General features: G+C 42.4%; 1 protein-coding gene across 3 annotated transcripts in view; it reads right to left on the bottom strand.

The window, feature by feature from the left end:
* The window catches only part of PMS1 (PMS1 homolog 1, mismatch repair system component), a 381,942-nt gene that overhangs the window by 10,451 nt on the left and 353,092 nt on the right, over positions 1–18,399 (bottom strand). For all 3 annotated transcript variants that reach the window (XM_073647847.1, XM_073647845.1, XM_073647846.1), the window contains one exon: positions 11,575–11,732. In XM_073647847.1, the coding sequence (XP_073503948.1) occupies positions 11,575–11,732 (158 nt within the window). The remainder of the gene's footprint in view (positions 1–11,574; positions 11,733–18,399) is intronic.

The following is an 18,399-nucleotide window of genomic DNA, read 5'->3' as shown; positions in this document are numbered from 1 at the left end:
GAGCCATGAATATTGGCCCCCTCCCAGGCTAGAAACACCAGCCGTCAGCCGCCCCAGAAATGGCGCATCCATAGGATGCGCCAATTCTGGCACTTAGCCTCGCTCTTCCACGCTGCCCTGGTGCGGTGGCAGGGGGTAATAGGGTTGGGGTTGATGTCAGCTTATAATGCCAGCTGACATCAAGCCCAGGTTAGTAATGGAGAGGCGTCTATAAGACACCCCCATTACTAACCCCATAGTCAAAGTTAAAAAAAAAACACAAACACCCAGAATAAAGTCCTTTAATTGAAATAAAGACACAATTCTTTATTGTTCTAAATTAAACCATACTTACCATCACGCCCATTCCAGCTGAAGCCAACGATCTCCTGCAATAAAAGAAAAATAATAAAGCAACCTCATCCTTACCTTTCCATGGTTCCCAGGACAGCTTCAGCTCTGCTACATCGAGATGACAGGCTGGACCGCAGCAGAACGCTGCCATCCAGCCTGTCATCCCGCGGACACTGAGAAGCGCAGGCATGCTTGCGCTCTGCAGTGTCTGACTGTGACGGCATCCAGACGAGCCGACAATGAACTCGGCTCACCTCATGTACGTCACTGACAGCGTGGGAAAATTCTCCTGCACTCAGCGCTTCAGCGTGAGAATTTTCCCACGCTGTCAGTGACGTGCATGAGGTGAGCCGAGTTCATTGGACATGACCTCGGCTCATCTGGATGCCGTCACAGCCAGACACTGAGTAGCGCAAGCAAGCCTGCGCTTCTCAGTGTCTGCGGGATGACAGGCTGGATGGCAGCGTTCTGCTGCGGTCCAGCCTGTCATCTCGATGTAGCAGAGCTGAAGCTGTCGTGGGAGCCATGGAAAGGTAAGGATGATGTTGCTTTATTATTTTACTTTTATTGCAGGAGATCATTGGCTTCAGCTGGAATGGGCGTGGCGGTAAGTATGGTTTAATTTAGAACAATAAAGAATTGTGTGTTTATTTCAATTAAAGGACTTTTTTCTGGGTGTTTGTGTTTTTTTTAAATACTTTACTAGAAATTCATGGTGGTCATGTCTAATATTGGCGTGACCCCATGAATTTCGGGCTTAGGGCCAGCTGATAATGCCAAGCTGGCCTTAACCCCTTTATTACCCAGTGAGCCACCGCACCAGGGCCCTGGATGAGTTGGGTACAGCGCCAGAAGATGGCGCTTCTATGAACGCGCCATTTTCCGGGGCGGCTGCGGACTGCAATTTGCAGAGGGTGGGGCCCAGAAAGCTTGGGCCTCCCTGCGCTGCAGATTCCAGCCTCCAGCTGCCTAGTTGTACCTGGCTGGACACAAAAATAGGGCGAAGCTCCACGTATTTTTTTTTTAAATTCATGAAATTCATGGAATAATTAAGAAAAAAAGGGCTTCCCTATATTGTTGTGTCCGGCTAGGTACAAATAGGCAGCTGGTGGTTGGGAGCAGCCCGTTCCTGCCTGCTGTACCTGACTGGACACAAATATAGGGCGAAGCCCCACATCAATTTTTTTTTCATTATTTCATGAATTTCCTGAAATAATTTAAAAAAAATTGACGTGGGGCTTCGCCCTATATTTGTGTCTAGTCAGGTACAGCAGGCAGGAACGGTCTGCCCCCAACCACCAGCTGCCTATTTGTACCTGGCCAGACACAACAATATAGGGAAGCCCTTTTTTAAAAAAATTATTTCATGAAATAATTTAAAAAAAAATTGACGCGGGGCTTCGCACTATATTTGTGTCCAGCCAGGTACAGCAGGCAGGGACGGGCTGCCCCCAACCACCAGCTGCCTATTTGTACCTGGTTGGACACAACAATATAGGGAAGCCCTTTTTTTCTTAATTATTCCATGAATTTCATGAAATAATTTAAAAAAAAAATGCGTGGGGCTTCGCCCTATTTTTGTGCCCAGCCAGGTACAACTAGGGGGCTGGGAGCTGGAATCCGCAGCGCAGGGAGGCCCAAGCTTTCTGGGCCCCACCCGCTGCAAATTGCAGTCCGCAGCCGCCCCAGAAAATGGCGCGTTCATAGAAGCGCCATCTTCTGGCGCTGTACCCAACTCATCCAGGGCCCTGGTGCGGTGGCTCACTGGGTAATAAAGGGGTTAAGGCCAGCTTGGCATTATCAGCTGGCCCTAAGCCCGAAATTCATGGGGTCACGCCAATATTAGACATGACCACCATGAATTTCTAGTAAAGTATTTAAAATAACACAACACCCAGAATAAAGTCCTTTAATTGAAATAAACACACAATTCTTTATTGTTCTAAATTAAACCATACTTACCGTCACGCCCATTCCAGCTGAAGCCAATGTCTTCTGCAATAAAAGTAAAATAATTAAGCAACCTCATCCTTACCTTTCCATGGTTCCCACGACAGCTTCAGCTCTGCTACATCGAGATGACAGGCTGGACCGCAGCAGAAAGCTGCCATCCAGCCTGTCATCCCGCGGACACTCAGAAGCGCAGGCATGCTTGCGCTCCTCAGTGTCTCGCTGTGACGGCATAAAGATGAGACAAGCTCATGTCCAATGAACTCGGCTCACCTCATGCACGTCACTGACAGCGTGGGAGAATTCTCCTGCTCTCAGCACTTCAGCGTGAGAATTCTCCCACGCTGTCAGTGACGTGCATGAGGTGAGCTCATTCATGTCCAATGAACTCAGCTGACCTCATGCACGTCACTGACAGCGTGGGAGAATTCTCACGCTGAAGTGCTGAGTGCAGGAGAATTTTCCCACGCTGTAAGTGACGTGCATGAGGTGAGCTCATTCATGTCCAATGATCTCAGCTCACCTCATGCACGTCACTTACAGCGTGGGAAAATTCTCCTGCACTCAGCGCTACAGCGTGAGAATTCTCCCACGCTGTCAGTGACGTGCATGAGGTGAGCTCATTCATGTCCAATGAACTCAGCTGACCTCATGCACGTCACTGACAGCGTGGGAGAATTCTCACGCTGAAGTGCTGAGTGCAGGAGAATTCTCCCACGCTGTCAGTGACGTACATGAGGTGAGCCGAGTTCATTGTCGGCTCATCTGGATGCCGTCACAGTCAGACACTGAGGAGCGCAAGCATGCCTGCGCTTCTCAGTGTCTGCGGGATGACAGGCTGGATGGCAGCGTTCTGCTGCGGTCCAGCCTGTTATCTCGATGTAGCAGAGCTGAAGCTGTCGTGGGAACCATGGAAAGGTAAGGATGAGGTTGCTTTATTATTTTTCTTTTATTGCAGGAGATCGTTGGCTTCAGCTGGAATGGGCGTGACGGTAAGTATGGTTTAATTTAGAACAATAAAGGAATGTGTCTTTATTTCAATTAAAGGACTTTATTCTGGGTGTTTCTGTTTTCTTTTAACTTTGACTATGGGGTTAGTAATGGGGGTGTCTTATAGACGCCTCTCCATTACTAACCTGGGCTTGATGTCAGCTGGCATTATAAGCTGACATCAACCCCAACCCTTTTACCCCCTGCCACCGCACCAGGGCAGCGTGGAAGAGCGAGGCTAAGTGCCAGAATTGGCGCATCCTATGGATGCGCCATTTCTGGGGCGGCTGACGGCTGGTGTTTCTAGCCTGGGAGGGGGCCAATATTCATGGCTCCCTTCCTGGGCTATTAGTATCAGCCCCCAGCTGTCTGCCTAGCCTTTGCTAGCTATTAAATTAGGGGGGACCCCACGTCATTTTTTTGGGGGGGGTCCTCCATTTTAATAGCTAGTAAAGGCTAGGTATTCAGCTGGGGGCTGATATTAGTAGCCTGGGAAGCTCCGTGGGTATTACCCCCTTCCCAGGCTTCAAACATCTGCCCCAGCTGTCTGCTTAACCTCCGCTAGAGACTAAAATTACGGGGAACCCCACGCCAATTTTTTTTAATAATAAATCCTTTATTTTAATACTAAATGACAAGTACAGTAACCAACACTGTCACTGTACTTCATATATATGTGACTGACATGTTTCTATCTATCTAATCTATGTGTGAAGCTCTATTCTGTGTTATAAATTGTCAGGTACAGATGCTGAATTGCCGGCCGGCTTTTTTAAAGAGACGGTGCATGAAAACACTATTATTTTTTTTAATAAATCCTTTGCAGTAAATGACAAGTACAGTAAGCAACACTGTCACAGTACTTCATATATATGTGACTGACATGTTTCTATCTATCTAATCTATGTGTGAAGCTCTATTCTGTCTGTTATAAATTGTCGGGTACCGCTGCTGAATTGCCGGCCGGCTTTTTTAAAGAGACGGTGCATGAAAACACTATTATTTTTTTTAATAAATCCTTTGCAGCAAATGACAAGTACAGTAAGCAACACTGTCACAGTACTTCATATATATGTGACTGACATGTTTCTATCTATCTAATCTATGTGTGAAGCTCTATTCTGTCTGTTATAAATTGTCGGGTACCGATGCTGAATTGCCGGCCGGCTTTTTTAAAGAGACGGTGCACGAAAACACTATTATATTTTTTAATAAATCCTTTACACTAAATGACAAGTACAGTAAGCAACACTGTCACTGTACTTTGTATATATGTGGCTGACATGTTTCTATCTATCTAATCTATGTGTGATTCTCTATTCCTTCTATTCTAAATTGTCGGGTACAGATGCTGAATTGCCAGCCGGCTTTTTTAAAGAGACGGTGCATGAAAACACTATTATTTTTTTTGATAAATCCTTTACACTAAATGACAAGTACAGTAAGCAACACTGTCACTGTGCTTCTTATATGTGTGACTGACATGTTTCTATCTATCTAATCTATGTGTGAAGCTCTATTCTTTCGGTTCTAAATTGTCGGGTACCGGTGTATGCCGCTGCTGAATTGCCGGCTTTTCATGTTTCACTGTGAGCACTGTTCCCATCGATTTGGGCAATCACTGTAATGCCACAACCACCATGGCTGTGGCATTACAGTGAGTGGCAGACAATCCCTGCATGATTGGTGCTCTAAATAGCGCCAGACATGCAGGACACGCTTTTGGTGCACGAACAGTTATCGAACATAACCTCGAACAGCCGAATTTTTTGCAAATCGTTCGGGTTCGTCGAACAACTCGAACACCACCCAAAACAGCTCGAATTTGAGATTGGCGAACAGTTCTAGTCGAACACCGCTCATCTCTAATATACAGCTCTGGCAAAAATTAAGAGACCACTGCAAAATTTTCATTTTCTCAGATTTTTCTCTTTATAGGTATATTTTTGAGTAAAATGTACATTGTTGTTTTATTCTTTAAACTGACATCATGTCTCCGAAATTCAAAGCTAAAAATGTTGTATTTATTTGCAGCAAATGAGAAATCGTCAAAATAATAAAAAAGAAACAGTGCTTTCAGACCTCAAATAATGCAAAGAAAACAAGTTCTTATTCATTTAGAAACAATAATACTCATGTTTTAACTCAGGAAGAGTACAGAAATCAATATTTGGTGGAATAACCTTGATTTTTAATCACAGCTTTCATGCGTCTTGACATGGTTTCCGCCAGTCTTTCACACGGCTTTTGGGTGACCTTATGCCACTCCTGACACAAAAATTAAAGCAGTTCTTTGTTTGATGGTTTGTGACTATCCATCTTCCTCTTGATTACATTCCAGAGGTTTTCAATGGGGTTCAGGTCTGGAGATTGGGCTGACCATGACAGGGTCTTGATGTGGTGCTCCTTCATTCACACATTGATTGACCTAGCTGTGTGGCATGGGGCATTGTCCTGCTTGGAAAAACAGTCCTCAGAGTTGGGGAACATTGCATGAGCAGAAGGAAGCAAGTGTTTTTCAAGGATAACCTTGTATGCGGCTTGATTCATACGTTCTTCGCAAAGATTAACCTGCCCAATTCCAGCCTTGCTGAAGAATCCCCAGATCATCGATTCTCCACCAAATTTCAAAGTGGGTGCAATACACTGTGTCTTGCGTGCCTCTCCAGGTCTCCGTCTAACCATTAGACGACTAGGTGTTGGGCAAAGCTGAAAATTAGACTCATCAAAAAGATTACCTTACTCCAGTCCTCTATGGTCCAATCCTTATGGTCTTTGGCAAACTTCAGCCTGGCTCTCCTTTGCTTCTCATTGATGAAAGGCTTTTTTCTAGCTTTACATGACTTGAGGCCTGCCTCTAGGAGCCTGTTATGAACTGTTCTTGCCGTGCACTTCACCCCAGCTGCCATTTGCCATTCCTTTTGTAGGTCACTTGATGTCTTCCTGCGGTTGCTGAGTAACATTTGAATAAGATGACGGTCATCCCGGTCAGTGGAGAATCGCTTTCGCCCTCTGCCGGTCTGTAGCTTTGTTGTCCCCAATGTCTGCTGCTTGACCTTGTTGTAATGGACTGCAGTCTTCGAAATTGTAAGGATGGAGGCAACATGACGCTCACTGTATCCCTCTGCTAGTAAAGACAAAATTGGGCCATTCTTTTCCTCACTCAAGACTTTTCTTTTCAACTCCTTTGGCATGGTTAAAAGTTATTTTTTCATTCAAATTACTTTTGGGCTGTTCCTAGCACTTGTTTTGCCATCCAGCCTGTCCTATTGCAACAGGATTGTCCATGCCCTCCAAACAACCAGCATTTCTCTATTTCTTTATAAATACCCTGACTAACAAACCTGCATAGTGTTTGACATATTGACAGATCTTTAATAAAAGTATTTCTAAAGTCTGTTTTAATATGCAAATAAACCTTTTCACATGCCTCTGTGTCATCACCAGCTCTCTGCAAATATCATGCATGTGCGCAACTTCTTTCTCACAGGTCATTGCGCATCTGAAGCCGGGTGCACACTTCCCAGCTTCAGAGGCGCATTGTGCATGTATGGAAGCAAATAAAAAGCTTGATCTTCAGCTCCTCAGTTGACGTCAGGCTTCTTCTTTTCTTCTGAACATAAGCAGTCTGCCTCTGAACCTGGCGAGCGTAAACCCGGCTTCAGAGGCTCAATGATCTATGGGAAAAAAGTTGCATGCATGCATGAGATTTGCAAATTGCTGGCGATGACAATGTTAACATGCTGAGTGGGACAACTAGAATGGGGAAACAAACGCATCATCAACTAGTCAAAAGGTTAATTTTCATATTAAAAACAGACTTTAAAAATACATTTTTTAAAGATCTGTTAATATGTTAAATACTATGAAAAGGGTTTGCTAGGCAGGATATTTATAAAAGAATACAGAAATGCTGTTAGTTTTGGAGGGCACAGTGGACCTGTCAGGTACCCTTTAAGCACATAAAAAGATTATTATTATTATAGCAGCTGCATAATTGAGGACATTATACTGCAGTACTGAGCTTTCTTGAAATAAATCATGCGCTGATGCGAGGTCAAAGACTTCATATAGCGCCCATCACCATGGTTTTGTGTCTCCCTCTACCTGTTTTCTCTCCCTGCTCCTCACTCCTTCATTAACTTACCTCTATATAGAGGTCTGTGTCACATAATATCACAGTGAGCTTGCAATCGTGTCTCCATAAGACAGGTGTTTTTTCAGAGTGCATGAGAAGGCCAGGAGGTAGGTGGGAGAGGGATAATAGCTTATCAGTGAGCAAGGAGCAGATTACCGACGGGTAATTGCTGTGTGCTACAGCCAGGATATACCACAGCCGCAGGTGGAGGGGAGCCCATGACTGTTAACCTGTTAATTGCTACTGTCAAACTCTGACAGTGGCATTAACAACGTGCTGGCGCGTTATTCTACGCTCCCATCGGCGTGACGTAATCACAGGGAGCTTCAAAGGAGACCATGATTTTTATTATATGCAGCAATACTGTGGAATTGCTATATGCAGTACGAGCAATCAAACAATCACAGGTTCAAGTTCCCTAAGAGGACTAATATATGCAATGTTTGTGAGTTCATATTTGTATGATTGGTATTTTCATTTATCCCTGTATGTCTTCCCTTGTTAGTCTGGTCTGTGCATTCTTATACACTCCAACTTCCCACTTCCCTGGGTGGGGGAGGCACAGGTAAGGGCTGATTTAGGAGCTCAGCAAGGCACATGGCCCTGGCGTCTTCACCATCAGAAGTAACCTGGGGAGCAGGGATAGCTAGGGCTCCCCTAGCTTTAGGGATAGGGAAGAAGCCCCTAGCCCTGGGATAATCTGCAACCGTGCCGTGACAAAAGTAAAATGAATAGTGTCATTCAAAAATACAACTGTTCCTTCAAAAAAAACAAGCGTTCATTGATCTATGTGCACAGAAAAATGAAAAAAAAGTTATGGCTTTTGGAAGAAGGGGAGGAAAAAATGAAAAAACACAAATTGGCCTTGTCGAGAAGGAGTTAAATTCAAACTTTCTCGATCAATTTTCCATTAATTTTTAGTAAATTATTTATAACCCTCAGTTCAAGCATGGTAGTTATTAGAAACTCATCCACCTGTTTTTTAAATGCAGATATGGTATCTGCCAGTACCATCTCATGTGGTAGAGGATTCCACAGTCCGACTTCTCTAACTTCAGGAATTCTTTCCTACATAGATGTCTAAATCACCTTTCCTCTACACATAATGACCGTTCTCTGGTCATTTATAAGGTCTTTGGAAGGAATAAAGAGGCCAATTTAGTAACATATCATTGAACCTGTTATGAACCCACTATAGTTTGAAAACATCCTTTTCAAAATATCGTGCCAAATATTATGTATTAGGCAGGGATCAATAGGCATACAGGTCTAGCACTGCTCTAGCAAGGTTACCATTGGGGCAACATAGGGAGTTTCCTCCCTTTGACAAAAAAACGTTACTGTTAGTGTGGTCACTTTAACAAGATGTCTGCTGTTGTTACTAGAGTCCATTCGCCATAACTGCAACATATGAACATTCAAACATCTATTAAAAAGAGGGCTGTGCAAAATAGCAACGGCCCAGGAAAACAATTCCTCCTTGATAGTTGGTTCTGTGCCCCCAGGGGTGGTGTGGCATACAGGGAAGGTAATTATCATGCTGGCATTGTGACTATTTGCTTTTTCTATCACTTGCATGCAATTACAGGGATGACAGGCGATCTGTACACATATTTCCTATGTCGCGTGAGGTGTTACAGCAACATGATCTCAATATCCACAATTTAACTCTGAACCTGAATACAATGATTTACACTGGAGATATTTTAGCTTGACTCCACACGCGATAATGGAAATGACATATATAAATCAATTTAAACTACCGATCTGCGTTCTTTTTCCAAGTTGGTCTCATATCGCATGTATTGTGAGCCTATATCTAAACCTTTGTAATCACTATCAAGGAGAAATTGTTCTCCTGGGCTGTTGCTATTTTGCACAGCTCTCTTTTTAATAGATGTTTGTATGTTTATTGTTTAATAAAATAATATTTGAATTTTTCATGACAAACTGTTTGGATCTTTCTATGACTCAATGGTGCATTGTAGGATTTATATCAGTATGAGTCTTGATCAATATTGAATTGTGTTGCCCAGAATTTATTTTGTTTCTATCAACATATGAACATTGCAGTTAGTTGGAAATACCTGTAGTTGCAATGCAGAATGAGTGTTAAATACGGTACATATCTCAAAAATGTCTACCTTATTCATGGTGAGATACATTTTATAATCCCTTCCATTCCTCCATATTCTTTCCTCTCTACTTGCTGAGCTTGATGGGCATGTGTCTTTCTTTCAACCATGTCATAGATTAACTACTTCTGGAGTTCCCATAGACTTTTATGTCCAGACAATCCACACTTTACCCTGCACTGGTGTTCTAAAAGTCAATGTAGACCAGCTTTCACAAGATCATGAAGCTGTGGGAGTGGCAAGCTGCCTGTCAAACACAGCCAGACTTCCAAAGGAGAAGATAAACATGGTTTATTGTTAAATTTACCTTCTTAAGGCCCCGTCACACTTAGCGACGCTGCAACTATCCCGACAACGATACGACCTGTCAGGGATCGTTGCTGCGTCGCTATGTGGTCGCTGGTGAGCTGTCAAACAGGCAGGCTCACCAACAATCAGGGGAGCAGCGACATCGTGGAAAGAATCTTTCCACGATGTCCTGCTCCTGGTTACGAGCCTGCTGAAGCAGGAGCAGGCTGGTAACTATGGTAAACATTGGGTTACTAGGGGCACACGCGCTCCTAGTAACCCGTTGTTTATCATGGTTACCACTCTGCTACGGTGAGCGGGAGGTTACCGCTCACTTTAGCAGGCTCGTAACCATGATAAACAACGGGTTACTAGGGGCACGTGTGCCCCTAGTAACCCGATGTTTATCATGGTTACCAGCCTGATCGCTGCTCCCACTGGTCACACACAGCGATGTGTGCTGACCAGCGGGAAGGCAATGACCAAAAAATGGTCCAGGACACTTTGCAGCGATCACAGCAGGGGCCTGATCGTTGCAAAGTGTCACACATAGCGACATCGCTGGTGAGGTCGCTGTTGCGTCACCAAAACCGTGACACAGTGAGACGGGGGCTTTAATCTCTCAATAGACCTCCCTGAGATTAATTACCCTTCCATGATGGCTTCAATAAGATATAATATTAGTTAGATTTTATATTAGCTCAGACTATAAAGATTTTATGTCGTTAATGTTAATTTTGTTCTATGTGCTTTACCAGTTAGTCCTATATATAATACTATTACTATATGCCCAGTCTGCGTACGGGCACCTGATATACTTCTCAAATCTGGATAGTTTATATGTTTTATATGTTTTTTGATAACTCTAATAAAAATGATATATTTAAAAAAAAAAAAAGGTGGCTCAAGCAATTTCATTAATAAGACATTTTTGAATAGGAACTTCACATTTACTATGAAGAAATTAATAATTAAAATGTTAGCGTTTTTAAGAATGCCTTTGGAATTAAAATCTACTGTTCAGAAATTTCCAACATGTCAACATATACAGATCAATTCAGGAAACTTGTAATAAGGTCTAAATATTTATTAAAAAGTTTTCCTGTCACAATATATTGATTGTTCATCCGTAGGATATCAGATCAGTATCAAATCAGAGGAAGCCTGGGACCCTGTATTCTTACTGATGAGTTGTTTCTAGTTATGTCAGTCCCAGGAGCTGCAAAAGCTCAGCTGCGATCAATGGCTATCAACTGCTGTCAGTTACGGCAAAACAGCTCCTTCACAAGAGACTTGAGCTGTTCTGCAGTACCAGGCAGCAGTCGCTACACAGTGAATAGAGATGCACTTCGCAGCTCCATTCAAAGTGTTCACATCAAACAGTCATCAGAGCAATTAAAGCTAACCAGTGGGGGTGCTGGGTATCGGACCCCCAGCCCACCAATCAGAAAATATTAATATGGTATGCATTGAATAGTGCTGGCTTTTTAGAATTTAAGAGATGAAAAACACTTAAATACATGAATACCTTACAATGCTTCTTCCATCACATATTAAACAGTAAAAAAAAGATTTGGGGTTAGGGTTGTGTCATACGGAACCAATTGATGAAAGATTTCTAACACTGTTAAAATTAAAAAGTGAAAAAACCTGTACCATATCCAACCAAAGGGGTATACTCTAATAATAGTAATAATAATAAATCCCCCCTCCAAATAATTTTTTTGTTAACATACTCACCTCTAAATAATTCAGAACTTTCAGGGGTCGACATTCACATAGATTTGTATTTCCATTCATCACAGAGCTTAAAACTTCTTTCAGATCAGATATTCCGTAAAAAGGTAAACTGCCAGTTATACCTTCAATCTCAACATGGTCGACAATGTTTGATGAGCCTAAAAAGCAAATGAGGAGCAAACTTCATCATGTGATTTCATGGGCCTCTCCTATCATTGTTTTAAAGTTGTAAGTTATAAAAGATTTAGGTACTCAAATATGTGTATTATATACACAGTACTTAGAGTAAGTGAGTACACCCCCTGTATTTTCAGTACATTATATATACAGCGCTCAGCTTAAGTGAGTACACCCCCATATTATCAGTACATTATATATACAGCACTCTGCATAAGTGAGTACACTTCCATATTATCAGTACATTATATATACAGAGCTCAGCATAAGTGAGTACACCCCTGAATTATCAGTACATTACATACACAGTGCTCAGAATAAGTGAGTACAACAAAATGGATATCGCGGGATGCGCACACGTTGACTCTGGCATCATTTTATTGAAGAATTCTACTACAACGTCAACATAGCAGTGCGCACACGCCAGCCATCACCATTACCCTTTTGGCCGGCGCCTGCGCACTGCTATGTTGACGTTGTAGTACATTGCTTCAATAAAATAGCACCAGAGTCAGAATACTACAATCTCTGGTGCTATCTTATTGAAGACACAGTATATGCGAATATAGCTGTCAAAATTGACAGCAGCATCGATCTGTTTATAGAGGGAGGGGGCTTCTTATTTTCTCCGATCGGTACAATGTGATTGTGATCATGTTGTGTCAATCGGACCAACGTGATTATGATCACGTCATACAGATGATCTCCAAGGTAGCTCCAGGCCGAATAATGGCCGTTGGTCAACCCAGGAACGGTGGTCTTGAGCATTACCTGCCTGTGCAAAAGCATTGTCAAGTATTAGACCATTGAGCAGAGCAGGGAAAGTTGATGTCCCATACTGGAACAAAGTAAAATAGTTGGAAAAATAAAAAAAATATAGCTCTCAAAATATGGCGATGCAATAACAAATGCATTTTTTGTAAATCAGTGTTTTAGTGTCCAAATTATGAAAATATTTTATCCTTTGTGTCACTGTAATTGTATGGCCCCTAAGAATAAAGTCGTCTAATCATGTTTAAAAAAATTAAAGACAATTCCTGAATTGCTTTTTATTTGTTTATTCTGTTTTTCAAAAAAAAAAATGGAAGAAAAAGCAAATAAAAAATGATATGTAGACCCAAATGACACCAATAAAAATGTGTTCTCATCCCGCAAAAAACAAACCCCTATTGAAATCTGTCAATGGAAAAATAGTAGCTGTCCATGTTCCTAATAGTTCAGAAGCGTTGCAAAAGTGATATCGCTCCCAAAAAAACAATCCAGTAAGATCCATGCTTGGAAAGGCAAACGGCCCCCTCCAAGACTGCTACCAGGAATTTCAGGGCCTCATACTGGCAAAATTTTCGGGCCTACTTGAGACTCCGCCCAGGCTCCACTCCAGCTCCGCCTCCACCCCTCGAACCTTCCACAGTCCTGTGGCCCACTCATGGAAAACTCCACTTCTGCATGCACCACGTCCTCACCAATCACACATTAAGGAGACAGGAATGAGTTGAGAAAAGTTTGGGACAGGCTGAAATGTCCTTGGAGTAATTAAATAATGGAGCAATTATTCACTGAACACGTGAGTGCCAGGAATTACTTCCTTCCTACAATCACACATTAAGGCTATGTCCCCACGTTACGTTTTTGCTGCACTTTTTTCTGCATGCAAAACCTCTCACAGCAGTAAAGAAGCTGCTTACAAAAAGCCGGTTTTGCCGCATTTTTGCCGTGTTTTTCAGGATCCCAAAGTTCAGCTTTGCTTCCACCACAGAAGCATGAACAATAGAAGGTGTTAGGTTACCAATGCAAGATATATGTGAAACCATAAAACCATTTTGGAAAAAAGGGCAATGTGATCAAATTATTTAGTGGAAAAAGATTTTTAGGTCTGAAAAAATAGTGACTATTCTGAACAAAAAAGTTCATATGAGTTCATGAAAAAATACACAATTACAAATGTAACAGCGGGGGGAGGTGAACTGAGAACTGAGCGGGAATAGTTTACCTAAGACATTGGCAGAGCATTGAGTTTGTAGGACACAGTTTACTTTCATACATTGAGTTGGTCAGGTATTGTTCAATTTTACACTTTGGTCAGCCAATGTTTACTTTACATACATCACTAATTTAATTAAACTGTACTAATCCTATCTCCCATTCTCAGTCGAGGAGACCAAGAGATTATGGTTTAAACTTGGGAAAATCACAGAAATAAATGTTTCACATACTACTGTACATGCTTTTTTTCACTAAAAATGCAGCAGAACCTGGATACCTGCGTTTTTGCACTTACTCATTGCTTTCTATTGGTAAAAAACGATGCAGAAACGCTGAAAGAAGTGACATGCTGCAGTTTTCAAAAACGCAGCACTTTTCCAACTCAGTCAGGAAAAAAAAAGTGTGTGTTCATGAGATTTCTGAAATCTCATGGCTTTTGCAGTTACTGTAAAATGCAGCTTAAAATTTGCATAAAAAAAACAGAAAAAAAGCGCAGCAAAAGCGCAACGTGTGAACATAGCCTCACAGTTCCCACTGAACACCAGATCAAATACATAGCCAGTAGCTTTTGTTTTAGCCAAAAGATTTTTTCGGCCCGCCATCACGACAAGATAGACTCTTCTGGCCAGGCCCTACTCTACTCTAATCTATTAAAAATTTCTTAAAGTATCCAATACTCTTTTTAGGTATATTTTTAGTTATTTTTCTTTAATGGAATGTGTCACATACATTTTTTAAAATGACCAATCATACCACATGCAAGGGACAAATACCATCACACCATAACCAGACCACATATTACCACCACATAGTGATCGAATAATACCAAATACAAGGGACAAATATTGCCACACCATGACCAGATCGCATATCACCACCACATGGTAACGGAATTATACCACATACAAGGAATAAATACCGCCACACCATGACCAGACCACATATTAGCACCACATAGTAACCAAATAATACAACATACAAGGGACAAATACCACCACATCATGACCAGACCACATATTACAACCACATAGTAACCGAATAATACCACATACAAAGAATAAATACCACCACACCATGACCAGACCACATATTATCCACACATTGTCCCCTGTATATGGTATTATTTGGTCACTAATACTGCCACACCATGACCAGACCACAAATTACCACCACATAGTGACCGAATAATACCACATACAAGGGATAAATACTGCCACACTATGACCAGACCACATATTACCACCACATAATGACCAAAAACTACAATACTGATCATTAATAAAAACCAATACTAAGTGCCATTATACCCAGGAGCTCTGTATATAGTGTCAGTGTACAGGTAATACAGGGATCACCAGCGACATTATAAGCATGAGCTCTGTACATAGTGTCAGCGTACGGGTAATACAGGGATCACCAGTGACATTATACACAGGAGCTCTGTATATACTGTCAGTGTACAGGTAATAAAGGGATCACTGGTGACTTTATACACAGGAGCTCTGTAAATAGTATACAGTGTATAGTGTCAGTGTACAGGTAATACAGCGATCACCAGTGACATTATTCACAGGAGCTCTGTATATAGTATCAGTGTACAGGTAATACAGTAACTCACCATTGACATTATACACAGGCGCTCTGTATATACTATATAGTGTAAAGGTCATACAGTGATCACCAGTGACATTATACGCAGAAGCTCTGTATATAGTGTCAGTGTACAAGTAATACAAGGATCACCAGTGACATTATAAACCGAAGCCCTGTATATAGTGTACAGGTACTACAGGGATCACCAGTGAAATTATTCACCGGTGCCCTATATATTGTGTCAGTGTACAGGTAATACAGGGATCACCAGTGACATTACACACAGGAGCAAAAAAGGAGGAGGGTAGATGGGCACAGCAAGGTCATATAATGGGGCTCTACAAATACCCTGTAGGGATAAATTATGCCATATAGAGAGAAAAAGATGCAGGGCAAAGAGAAACATGTGAACACCCAATTTAGAAAAACATTAGTATAATTTTATTAGACATAATTCATGGCAAAAACAACACAGACAACAGAATTAAAAGCATTTAAAAAAGATACACACATTACTCTTATGGGGGTTGGATAAAAAAAACAATATTATAAACCCCTGCCACAGGTTCATATCATAGTAAATGGAAAAATCTATATTAGTCCCTGGTATTGTAACAAGAAGTATTAGACTAAATCAATATAAATAAAAAGACAGTAGAAATGCAATACACGTTGCAGGTACCAAACCTACAAATGCCCACATACTAGATGTGTCTAGCGCATAGCACAAAAAACATCAATCAGAAACATCTATAATATAATCAGGGTTGTGTTCTTCTGTCCAAAGCCTTTATAGACTGCGCATGCACAATGAGCCTGCGCAGTCTGGTCAGAAACAGAAGAACACATCCCACACAGGGATGAGGAGCGTGGCGCGGGAGATCGCGGCACGGGTAGGCACTGAACGCATACCGTGATCTCCGGCGCCATAAACACATACCTGCCGGGGAGGAGTGTGGCGCCTCTGTTCGGGCTGGGGAAGGAGTGTGGCGACAGAATCAGCGCCTGCACATAATGCGATATCCGGCGCCATTTTAGTGAAGACACATTTGCAGTGTGTTTTCAACAAAATTGGGAATGAGCGAACTCCGGTGCTATTTTATTGAAGACACTCTGCAGATGTGTCTTCACTAAATTGGTGCTGGATATCGCGCTATGCAAACTGGTTCCATTTTAGTAAAATAACACAGGCGAAGCGCTGCAGGGGAGAGATGGAAAGGTGAGTAGGAGCGTTTTTTTTAATTTAATTTATGGATGGATGGGGGAGCACATAACTGGATGGTGGACCAGGATGGGCGCGCAAATACCAGGATGGGGGGAGAATAGACTGGGATGGGGGAGCACATAAAAGGATGGGGCACCTGGATGGGGGAGCACATAACAGGATGTGAGGGGCATATACCAGGATGGGGGCGCAAATATCAGGATGGGGGAACATATACCAGGATCGGGGAGCATATACCAGGATGGGGAACCAGGATGAGGGAGCATATACCAGAATGGGGGACCAGGAAAGGGGCGCAAATACCAGGATGGGGGAGCATGGACCAGGATGGAAGAGCAAATACCAGGATGGGGAAGCATATACCAGGATGGGGGAGCATATATCAGGATGGGGGAGCATATATCAGGATGGGGGGAGTGCGGATCAGGATGGGGGGAGTGCGGATCAGGATGGGGGGAGTGCGGACCAGGATGGGGGAGCATATACCATTATGGGGGACAAGGATGGGGGAGCATATACTAGGATGGGAGCGCAAATACCAGGATGGGGGAGCAAATACCAGGATGGGGGGACCAAGATTGGGGAGCATATACCAGGATGGAGGACCAGGATTCGGGGGCATATACCAATAAAAATGCTCTACACCCAGATATAGAACGGGTTCAATAGCTAGTCTATAATATAACCAGGGATGTGTCCTTCGGTCCGAAGCCTCTATAGACCGGGCATGCTCAGTGTGGCGCAATAACGACAATATGTCCAGGAAGAGAGAGAGAAAAACAAACAAATTCATAAGTAAGTACACCCCCATTATATCAGTACATTACATATACAGCGCAAAGCATAACTGAGTACACCCCTTGCATTATCAGTACATTATGTATAAAGTGAAGGAAATAATTATTTGATCCCTTGCTGTTTTTGTAGGTTTGCCCACTGACAAAGACATGAACAGTCTATAATTTTAAGGGTAGGTTCATTTTAACATTGAGAGATAGAATATCCAAAAAAATCAAGAAAATCACATTGTAAAAATTAAATAAATTTATTAGCATTTTGCAGTGAGAAATAAGTATTTGATTCCTCTGGCAAACAACACTTAATACTTGGTGGCAAAACCCTTGTTGGCAAGCACAGCAGTAAGACATTTTTTGTAGTTGATTATGAGGGTTGCGCACATGTCAGGAGAAATTTTGGTCCACTCCTCTTTGCATATCATCTCAAAATCATTAAGATTTTGAGGCTGTCGCTTGGCAACTCAGAGCTTCAACTCCCTCCATAAGTTTTCTATGGGATTAAGGTCTAGAGACTGGCTAGGCCACTCCATGACATTAATGTGCTTCTTTTTGAGCCACTCCTTTGTTGCCTTGGCTGTATGTTTTGGGTCATTGTCTTGCTGGAAGACCCAGCCACGACCCATTTTTTAATGTCCGGGCGGAGGGAAGGAAGTTGTCACTCAGGATTTTACGATACATGGCTCCATCCATTCTCCCATTGATGCGGTGAAGTAGTCCTTTGCCCTTAGCAGAGAAACACCCCCAAAACATAATGTTTCCTCCTTTATGCTTGACAGTGGGGACGGTGTTCTTTGGGTCATAGGCTGCATTTCTCTTCCTCCAAACATGTTGAGTTGAGTTAATGCCAAAGAGCTCAATTTTTGTCTCATCTGACCACAGCACCTTCTCCCAATAACTCACAGAATCATCCAGGTGTTCATTGGCAAACTTCAGACGGGCCAAACATGTGCCTTCTTGAGCAGGTAGACCTTGCGGGCACTGCAGGATTTTAAACCTTTAAGGAGTAATGTGTTACCAATGGTTTTCTTGGTGACTGTGGTCCCAGCTGCC

This window comes from Phyllobates terribilis, unplaced genomic scaffold (genome assembly GCF_046119375.1).
Source record: "Phyllobates terribilis strain yellow unplaced genomic scaffold, ASM4611937v1 Scaffold_9__5_contigs__length_417890890, whole genome shotgun sequence".
Taxonomy (NCBI): domain Eukaryota; kingdom Metazoa; phylum Chordata; class Amphibia; order Anura; family Dendrobatidae; genus Phyllobates; species Phyllobates terribilis.
The sequence above is the reverse complement of the archived record's forward strand: the minus strand, read 5'-3'. Positions and strand labels throughout refer to the sequence as shown.